This window comes from Ixodes scapularis, unplaced genomic scaffold, assembly GCF_016920785.2.
Source record: "Ixodes scapularis isolate PalLabHiFi unplaced genomic scaffold, ASM1692078v2 PGA_scaffold12__126_contigs__length_90152505, whole genome shotgun sequence".
Classification (NCBI taxonomy): domain Eukaryota; kingdom Metazoa; phylum Arthropoda; class Arachnida; order Ixodida; family Ixodidae; genus Ixodes; species Ixodes scapularis.
The window spans coordinates 43,307,509-43,318,263 of record NW_024609838.1 but is presented as its reverse complement, the minus strand read 5'-3'; the positions used below and the strand labels follow the sequence as shown (position 1 = coordinate 43,318,263).

Here is a 10,755-nt window from a genome sequence, read left to right as displayed (position 1 = left end):
CGATAAAAGAATCCGATCAGTAAAATTTCCCAGATTCTGCGTTGGCGCTATCTAGCGACCCAAGCACGAAAGTTGGGAATGTCTGGAAGTGGCAGTATCATTGTTCAAACGTCAGTATTACTCTGGTCGTCGCTTAGCCTAGTGTCCGAAGCAAGAAATGCTGAGCAGGCCAGGAAGATGCGTGGGCGCATTACATGCCAGCACGGTGGAGGCTACGGCCCCTACGGATCAATCGGAACGGAGTGAGGCACGCGTGCGAAGCGATAGTCTCCTCTCCCACTAAGATGGCCGGGAGCTCACGTGACCAACCCAGTCAAGGTAATACCAGCGCTCACCGCGACTCATCATGGCCATGGTCCCCAGACTTACGCCACCACGCAGACTAATGCAATCAACGGACTCATATTCACTCTAAGACTCAAGTCTTGATTCAGGCTCATGCTTATGAGTCTCAAAACTCACTATCACACTCAAGAGAACTAAAAACTCACGCTCATGAGTACTTCACTTAGTCTATCTCACACTCACACTCATGAGTCCTCATAACTCACGCTCACGCTCATCAGTTTTCAGAACTCACACTCAAACTCATGAGTTCTCAGGACTTGAACTCACACTCAAGAGTTTTCAGAACTCACGATCACACTCACGATCAAACTCACGGTCATGCGTTCGCAGGACTCACACTCACGCTCACACTCACAGTTATGAGTTCCCAGAACTCACGATCACACTCCCACGCACCCATTTTTTTCGAGACTCGCGGCCTCATTCACGATCACGTCAAGTCTGACGGTCAGAGTGAGTTATCGTGAGTGACCGCACTCATGAGTGAGAATGCCAGGTATACATTCGCCGGAGTGCGCTTCTACTGCGGATAAGGCTGTTCGCTGCGTCATGCTCCTATGTGCGTGCGATGCGCTCGTATACGTTGCGCGAATCGAAGCCGTCGGAACGCAATGTATACTTCCACCCCTAAGCTGAGACTGCGATGGAAGCTACGTTCTCGTTGGACCAGTCATACGCCTCTCTTTCGCAACGTCATCACGCTCCCGGACATACCCACGCGCGGGGAGCCGCGGGTCAGGTGAGAAGAGGAAGCGGCTGATTGGTCCTGCAGGCACGTAGATCCCACCGCAGTCTCAACTTAAGGGTGGACAGAGTATAGGACGTAGCGTTCACCCTTTGCCAAGTCACAACGAGACAGGGTATGACCGTGGGCTCTCACACTGCTGGCGCCACCTGGCCGTTGCCGGCTGGCTATAATCACAGTAAAAATAAGTTCGGATCCTCGCGGAGCGTTACCAATCTGCATCTTCATATGGTGAATTTTTACATATATTATATATATATATATATATATATATATATATATATATATATATATATATATGCATCTTAGATTAGCATCAGGTTCTCTTATCAAGAGGGACACGTTTCAAACGTTAAAAGCATCATTTTATCCTTGGAGAACAAAATCTTGTAAGAGCTAGTTCGCGTTGTGCCACATCAAGAGCTACTCTCGATGTGGTAAAACGAGTGTAGGTAAGAAAGAAGTATAGTGCTGGAAAACATTAGTCGTTGCCTAAAGAAGGCAAACGCTAGGCCAATGATTGTATACGAGTGCTGCGTCTAGTGTTCGGCTGAAACTCTTGCTCGACGAACAGTGTGAGTCGAGCTATGACGCTGCACTCGTGCCTAATATCCGACCCTGCGTTGTTGAAAAGTTCTCGAAAAAATGATTTCGATGTGAATTCTACAGTACTATAATCCCGTGAGCTTGAAAATCACGTTCGTTTTCCCCCAATATACAACCGAAGGGGAGAAAATAAGAAGAAAAAAGAACGATTAGTCGTTAGGTCATATCCGGATCTTTCGGCTCCCAAGAGAGTGTCTGTCGCTCGAGTGGGCAGCGCGTGCAACTGAGTGCTTGTCAGGTATAAATTCCCCCGCGGTGACACCAGTCGGGACGTCTTATTCTGACTTCTTTTCTTTTTTTTTTTTAATTGTCGCGCGTGTGCGCGCGAACGCGTGCTCTCGCAGTCGAACGCGTGTACGCGTTCGACTGCGAGCGCCAAATGCCGGACGCCAGCGTTCCGCGTTCTAACCCGTTCGACGAGTGCAGCTTATACACAACGGCTGTGTTCCAAATCTTACCCAAATGAAACCGAGCATAGCCTCCTATGCACTGACAAAGCCTGGCAGATTGCCAGGAGAAGCGGCCGCCGAAATGGAAAAGGTGGAGCGGCAGACAACGGATGAGAGGAGAGCCACGTGACTGGCGCCCCGCTGCGGCGAGACGCCGAAACACACTCCTCCCGAGCGAACATGTGTGGTTCGGGGCCTCGCCGCTGCAAAAGCTTGCCGTTGACGTCCGGGTTCCCCGAGAAATGGCTCTTTGATGCTCTGTGCTACCAGATCCTGGCGCTCCAAATGTGCAATCGGGCACTCTATGGGTCCGTCGTCGAACTGCCAGGCTTTGTGCGTATAGAGGAGGCTCTGTATATGCCTGGAGCGCGTGTGCCAGAGGCCTGGGCGATCGGAACACGTGCCCTATGGCTCTAATTCTGTCGGTCGCATGCAGAAGAGGTGCTGGACCAACGCCTCCTATGTACATAACATGGCCGTATAAGTGCCGGAGTTTCTATGTCGCTTACAGGAAATCAATGCGGGCTACAGATTTGACACAGTGGCGAAGATAGACCCGTCAGGGGCACCCATAATGCCGCAGCTGGCTCTGCGCAGTCCGACGGTCGACGAAAACCGGAGGGCTTCCGTTTTTAGGACGCCGCGATCACGGCGACGCCAGCGGCCCGTAATCTTCTTCGTCGGCGCTTCCACGGCCGACCCATGCTCCATTAAAACCTAGGCTGGCAGTAGGGTGAGAGCTGCGGGCTCGCCGGACCAATGAACCGCCTCCCACTCATCACGTCGCTCTGCGCGTGGGAACGGGTTGGAGCGTGATCACGTGGCGAAAGTGGAATCAACAAGTACCTGAATTTCACCGCACTGTCAGCTTGGGGGTGAACGGACTAGGATGGCGACTGCTCGTAGCATATATATATATAACATGGGGACCCTTATTTTGTGACCCTTTCAGGGTCACAAAATACTTTGGCAGCGGCGGCGCTGCCAAAAGACTTTGGCAGCGGCGGCGACAGCGGACGGACGTGCACTAACGACAGTATTCCTGTACATTACAGTCGGTTTGCCGCACATTCACGGATCATCATCGAGGAGGGCTTCTGCGGCTGGTTCCTGAAAATCGCGGACGGATCTGAGGGAGACCTCGGCCGCAGCAGAGACGTGAACAGTGAACATTTCCAAGTCCTCGATCATTTCGTCAAGCCTGACATCTGTCGGACATTTTCGTCTACTTCAAACGTCTTATCTCTTCCGAGTGGGCGGTGCCTCTGGGTGTTTCGCACACTTTGGCAGCGGCGGCGACAGCGGACGGACGTGCACTAACGACAGTATTCCTGTACATTACAGGTTGGTGATTTGTTTCTCCATATTTATTCTAAAAGTGCGATTTTCGAAGTGCTGTCGCTGTTGCTGCCATACGTGTCGTGCCGCATATCAACTTGTGCTGTGTGATTCTAGTTTGCTTTTCTGTAGTACTGATCGTTGGTTATGGGGGAAAGAAATCCCGGAAGTCTGAATGATGTGGTGAAAGCCATAGGTGAGAAACAGCCAAATAGCATCAAGGAAGTTGTTAAGGTTCTAAATGACCTGATAGTTCGACTTGACGCATTTGCGACCGACATAAAAAGTGACGTCGAGAAGGTAAAGAGCTCGAATGATGAAATCTACACTGAGCTGGTCGGTATACGATCATCGCTCACCTTTTTGAACGCGGATGTCGAACAACTAAAAAAAGATGTCGGGGGCTTCCGTCGAGAACTATCGGAAGTAAAGGTCCAATGCACTCAGAACCAAAGAGAAAGCCAGCAACTAAGCAAAGAACTCTGTGACGTCAAAAGAGAAGTCGTAGAACTGAAGCAATATTCTAGAAACATGAATCTCGAAATTAAAGGGCTACCTATTCTTCCAAACGAAAACTTGCAGAAGGCTGTGGGAGAAATTGCGACCTGTCTAGGCTCCGAGATTTCTGAGGGAGATATAGATGTAGTGCATAGAGTCCAGTCAAAGGACAAAGGGAAGCCGAATGTGGTGGTAAAGTTTTCCTCGCGCACAGTACGTGACAAGTTTTTGTGTGCGGCCAGGAAGACGAAACTCAACACAAGTCTTCTAGGCTTCGAGACAAACGACCCACTGTACGTAAATGAACATCTTTGTGTTGAGAATAAGATTTTGCTAAGTAAGGCTCGCCAGGAGAGGCGAGACAAGAACTGGAAATTTGTTTGGGTGAGACAGGGCAAGATTTTCATGCGGAAGTGTGAAAACTCTCCTGTGCTGCATGTGACGTGTGAAGGGGACCTTGCGAGAGTTGTGTAGTCGTCTTAATGCTAGCGCCTTGTTCTGTGTTCTTAGGATCATTATGCCTTACACTTTCCAACAGGTTGACAATTTAATGCTAAACCGTGATTCTTTTTCTTTGTTTCATAGCAATGTACGCAGTCTAAGAAAGAATCTAAATCAACTACTTGCATGTATTTCACGGCACCAACAAGCATATGATATAATTGCAGTAAGTGAAACATGGCTTCAAAATACTGAAACGGCTCTTATACCCGGGTATATATTTTCCTCCCTTCCACGGGTCGCACGTACAAGGGGAGGTGGCGTTGCATTCTTTGTGAAAGAGGACATTGTCTTTGAAGTTGTACATACTGCCTCTATCAGTGATGAACATATTGAAGCACTTTTTATTAAACTTCCTTGTGGTCTAATAATTGGGGTAGTGTACCGTCCTCCAAGCACCGCAATGACACCTTTCTTAGACAAATTCGAATCGGTTCTTGTACAAATAACTCATAAGCATACCGGCCGCATTGTAATACTTGGAGATTTTAATATTGACTTGGCATGGGATACGCACAATGATTATACTCTACTTCTCGAATCCTTTAGCTTACACAATATTATACGTGAACCCACTCGTATTACCAGTACTTCGAGTACGTTGATCGGTCACGCGCTTTGTAATATCGATAGCGGTGTGTGTGCCGGAGTTTACTCTGATCCAATAGCGGACCATCTGCCTATTTTTGTTGTTTTGCAAAACCAGTCGTCTGTAAATGCGAATCTTTGTCCTAAAATACGCACCAAGGTAAACTATGTCCTACTTCAAAGTATATTAGAACAAACAAATTTTTATGCTTTGTATAATCATGACATCAACAATGAATATCAAAACTTTGTTCATACTCTTAAAAACGCAGCAATTCAGAGCGCTGAAAGTAGGACAAACAGCAGATATGGAGAGCCGGTCTGCCCTTGGATGACGAGTCAAATTTTAGGCGTACTGAAAGAGAAAGACAGCTGGTATCGTAAATGGAAACAAAACAAAAGCAACAAATATTATCTAGGACAATTTAAGCGATTAAGGAACGCATCTGTTTCTCTTATGCGGAAAAGGAAACGGCAATATTACTCCTCTCTTATCGAACAAGCCGACGGGAATGCACAAAAGATTTGGGATATAGTTAATCACGCACTCGGCCTTCGCTCAGATCGACGTGTGCAACCCGAACTAGCCAACCAGGAAATGGTAGACAATTTTAATGACTACTTTACGAACATAGGTCCTCTCCTAGCAGCACAGTTGCCACATGTGATAGTTTCCACGAGGTTAACGGCTTCGGTTGTTAATACCTTTGTCATACAGAAAATTGAGATGGCTGAAATTACGTCTACAATTAAAAGTCTTCGAGTAAACAAATCGGCCGGGCTCGATACCGTTCCAGTAAAATTAATAAAAGATAATATAGACATTTTAGGCGTTCATTTTCTACACTTGTTTAATCATTCATTGGAAAGCGCAATATATCCCGATGAGCTCAAAACAGCAAGGGTTGTGCCCATTTTTAAAGAGGGAGATACTTCCGAGCCGTCTAGTTATCGACCAATGTCAGTATTAAGTGTAATTAATACAATTTTTGAAAAAATAATTTGTAAACACATTCAGGAATTTATAAGTAAGTACAATATTCTCTGCCCTAGTCAGCACGGATTTAGGCCGAACAGATCTACCTCTTCCGCTGTACTCGTGTTAACTCAGCTTCTTAATAAGGCTCTTCATGAAAATAAAATTGCTGTGGTTGTTTATTTGGATATAAGTAAGGCTTTCGATACAGTTAATCACAAAATACTATTGAACAAGCTTCATGAGTACGGTTTTAGGGGAAAGATATTAGAGTTATTTCAAAGTTATCTTTCTAAACGAACACAATGTGTAACGATTAATAATTTTATCTCTACACCACAAACAGTGCTTACAGGGGTACCACAAGGCTCTGTTTTGGGGCCCATTCTTTTTTCTCTCTACGTCAATGATTTTCCTTCTGTTTTATGTCAGTCTGAAGCACTCATGTATGCAGACGATACGGCATTAGTTTTTGTCGGGGACACAATAAGTGAACTACAAGGTAAAATAAATGAAGAATTAACAAGGGTCTTAACGTGGTTCACTAGTAACCAACTCACACTTAACATAAAAAAAAACTAAGTACACTGTGTTTCACTCTAGGAGAAGGCAAACAAATTCTGAAGAACTAGCTATATACTTAGATAACGTGCAGTTGCTGCATGTTTCCTGTTACAAATATTTGGGTGTCTTGTTTGAAACCGATATGCATTGGAAGAATCAAATTAAAAACATAAGCACAAAACTTGCACGCGGATGCTACACACTACTAAAGGCTCGGGAGTTTTTTAATTCGTCTATACTGCGCATTCTATACTTTGCATTTGTACATAGTCACTTGAATTACTGTATACAGTCTTGGGGCGGAACATACACCACGTATTTAGAGCCACTCAGTCGATTGCAGAAAAGGGCTATGAGACTCATTACTTATTCTAGATATACCGAACCAAGTGGTCCTCTATTTCGATCAGTTGGTGTGCTGCCACTAGACCTCCTATACAACTTAAAAATAGCTGAAACAGTCTTTAAAATAATACAAACTAACGACCCACTCCCATGACAGATATTTAAATTACCATTATGGAATACGAGAGCTGCAACAAATAATCTGTTTAATTTGCCATCTTGTCGAAATGTTTATGGAGAAAGGCTTATTGAATTCAACGGTGCCCTGGTATGGAATGATATCCCTACCGACATCAAATGTAAACCCAATATATTGCCATCCTTAAAGAAGTATTTAATTAAATTGCGAGCCAATGAATAAGTTCAATATCATGCCCTATATATTTTTTTCAATTAGTATGTATGTTGTTTTGTGAATACTTTGATGTGTGCGTACATTTGTTTTGTTTGCCTGCCGCATTGTAAAGGTTATTTCTAATGTTGGACCCGCGACTAGCCTCCACGGCTATGGGTCCAAGCAACGATTGTGTATTTAGAAAAAGAATAACAAAGTAATAATAAAGGAAAGAAGGAAAAAAAAAGAAAAGAAGAACGCTCTATAGAACGGCTAGAAAATACGTTCCCGCGGCATCAGATATAAACACCTCAGTTATGCTTAAATTAGCACTTGTCCTTAGTGAGAAAAATTGCGCGACTGTGTCCCATGACCACATGAGAGCTAACAAGAACTTACACACGCGCTATATAGTTTGTATTAGGCTTGATATGCTTATTGCACAAATCGTATATGAACTTTGTTTTTCTCTTTTTAACAAGATGGAACGCGCGAAGATAACTTGATAAACCATTTTTCAAGGAACTGTAAATAGCAAATATAACGCTGTACGATATGCTTTTAGTCACAGACGTGAATACCTCCGAGTGAATATACCCAGGCATCTTTTCCAACCTCAATCGCCGATGCACTGCTTCTTTTAAATAGCATAGCAGTCACACTGCACCCGAAAAGTGGCACCTTGATAGCTAAGAAATGAAAGGCCATTTCAAGGCTCACTGACTTCCCCGCTCTGCAGACAATCTATACGACAATTGCTTTTGTTACTGTTTTTTTTCTTTACTTTTTTTGTTCTAAGCAAGTTTTTCAAGCCGACCACTACGAAGGAACCCCAGATACCGACCACACCATGACGGCCGACGAACCCTAACACGAGGCCTGCCGAACTCGAACCCTTTTTCAACTCCTCCAACCGCCTGCCCCCGAAAAAAAAAAAAAAAATATATATATATATATATATATCTAGCAAAAAGCCTCGGCAATCGAAACAAACCGAAGAAAATAAATACACGAGCAACCAAAAAGAAAGCCATAAATAAGAGAAACGGGAAGAGAGTAGCGAGAAAAACCGGGAATCAGCGAAAAGAATCCCCAAAGACCGAATAACCCTCCGCGAAAGAGAACGCCCCCCGCCTCCTTCCCTCCCCCCCCCCCCCTTCCCTAAAAGAACACGGACGTTCTTTCGGCTCAGACTGCCGGAAGAAAAGATACGGGCGCCCCCTGCCTTTCAATTTGGACAATTTGCGAGATGATGAGGAAGAGGGAAAGCAGGAAAAAAGGAGAGGAATAGAGAGCGTTGAAGAAGGGAGGAGAGAAAGAGGGGAAAGTACGGAGAAATAGGGATATTCCCCTTCTTTCTGCCTCGACTGCAAAAGAGGCGGGAGAGAGATGAGGGTAGGGAGAAATACGGCTCTTCCCCTTTTTTTTCCCCTAGGTTGCATCAGAGATACGGGAGAGAGATATAGAAAGAGGGAAAGGGAGAGGGCAGGACGCTTTCCTTTTTTCTGCCTAGATTGCAACAGAGACCTGCGCATGCTCCCTGCAGTTCAGGACACGATGCCGTTCGGGGAGGAAGGGAGGCTAGGGGGGTTTCGGGGATCGAGGGAGGCTCGACGTGGGGGATTCCGAGCACGTCGTCCAGTCCCGAATATGAACGACCGAGGGCCGCGCCGTCTTCCGTCGGAAGTCGGCGGGGGGAAAAGGGGAAGCCGAGACAGGGAAAGGGGAGAGCTAGGGCAGCATACTGCGTTGCCAGCGGTTCTCCTGATGCGACTCCTTATTTTTATAGTTTCTTTTCTTTGACAGTGCAGCCCGTTCTAGTTCCAAAATAAACACGCAAAGCGTTAGGTTATTAAGGGAGAAGAAAAATAAGGGAGAGCGAGGGAAACGGACGACTAACAGGGCACGTAAGAGATGTTTTGTGTTTGATTTTCTTGAACCGCTGACGGGCAGGCTGGCGTCTGTTGGCTGTCCAGTCAAATCGTTTCCAGTTCAGATAAGTATCGTGGCGGAAGACGGAGAAAAAGGATGAGATGGTCCGCGAGTATTGCAACAAGTCTTCTGCGCGACGCTTAGACCATAGATCAAACAAGCCTCCCGCGCCTCCACATGCTGCGAGACATACACGAATATGCCTTTCCCCGGACACAGTGAAGCTGCGATATATTGCACGTGTGTATGGTTACGCGATTTTAATTGCTATAAATCCTGCGAAGGCAATAAGACAGTGCAAAGGCGATAATCACCGAAAGATCCCCAAAACTGTGTTCTTAAGACATCGTGCAATCTCTAGGACAAGAATCACCGAAAGATGCCCAAAACGAGTGTTCTTAAAACATCATGGAAGCTAACAAGATTTGCAAAGAAGCACTATACTTCGTCTCACCTTAGTATGGACTATTGTCAGCCGCGCGTGCTAAAAGCGCGAGCTAGTCGCTTTGAATGAAGCCGCGGCGGTTGCACGAGCGCTCGTGCAGCAAGTGCTCAAGTCAAGGCAGTCAAGGCTGGCGCTCGCGCTAGCACAGCCTTCGCGGTTAGTCCATGCTAGGTTGAGACGAAGTATAGAGCATTTGTCACGTGCAGTCACGTCACGTTTGCATTTGTCGCGTGCAAAGAAGCATTTGTCACGTGCAGTCAAGATAGGGATATCCAGCTCGCTTTTGTTGTAGATTCAAAATTTTCAGTGAGACGCGTGTGGAAGTAACCTGCGAGCTCAGAACATCGCCGCCGGGCGTGTCAGGTACGAAAGGGTCAACTGTCGAACCAGTCCCACACACTCGCTGAACGAGAAATTTGCACTGCCAACTAAGACCGAAGCTTCATAGGCAAGCAAAACATCAGTCCGTCGAAACGTCAGCACAACAGAACACCGGCAACACCATCAGAAACTAAACAGAACGAAAGCACCAAACAGCTACCATGCACCCTAACACTGGGAGGCTGCATTGAATGCGGACGTCGAAATAATAAAGCCCTTTTTTTTTGGGGGGGGGGGGGCGGGGGGGGGGGGGGGGGAGCGTTTAACGGAAGTGACGTCACAGACGTCGAAGTAATTTGGGAGATATTTTGACGGTGGACGTCCAATTAGTTACTGCCAGGAAAGTTCCGTCGTCCCGCCTTTTCTCCATTTGGTTTCGGTTTTCGTGCACGTCGCACGCCTTGTGTAGTAAACGATGTTGGGCATGGTTCAGCGTCGGCGGCAGCGAAGGCCGCCTGTTATTCAGTCTCCCGATCCAAACACGCAGAGCACCATGGCTGCATTGATGTTTTTAGCACAAATATTGTCAAAGGAAAAAACGAAGCCATTAGAAACAGCAAAATTCCGGAGTAGTGCCAGCAGTGTAGTGCTACTTGCGAGTCGTAGCAACTCGCAAGTTCAACCCAAGTCCGCAACCTCTGCACCGACTTGGCAAAGGTATCGATGTTACAGCAACCTTGCGTCCCCAACAAGCAGTATGTGTGT

The 10,755-nt window shown here is 46.2% G+C and overlaps 1 protein-coding gene across 1 annotated transcript; it reads left to right on the top strand.

Moving 5' to 3' along the window:
- Window positions 1-3,633: 3,633 nt before the first annotated feature.
- LOC120850644 lies at window positions 3,634-4,458 on the top strand. Its single transcript, XM_040223216.1, has one exon. It carries the CDS (start codon window positions 3,634-3,636, stop codon window positions 4,456-4,458), a length of 825 nt encoding a protein of 274 aa, XP_040079150.1.
- Window positions 4,459-10,755: the final 6,297 nt, after the last annotated feature.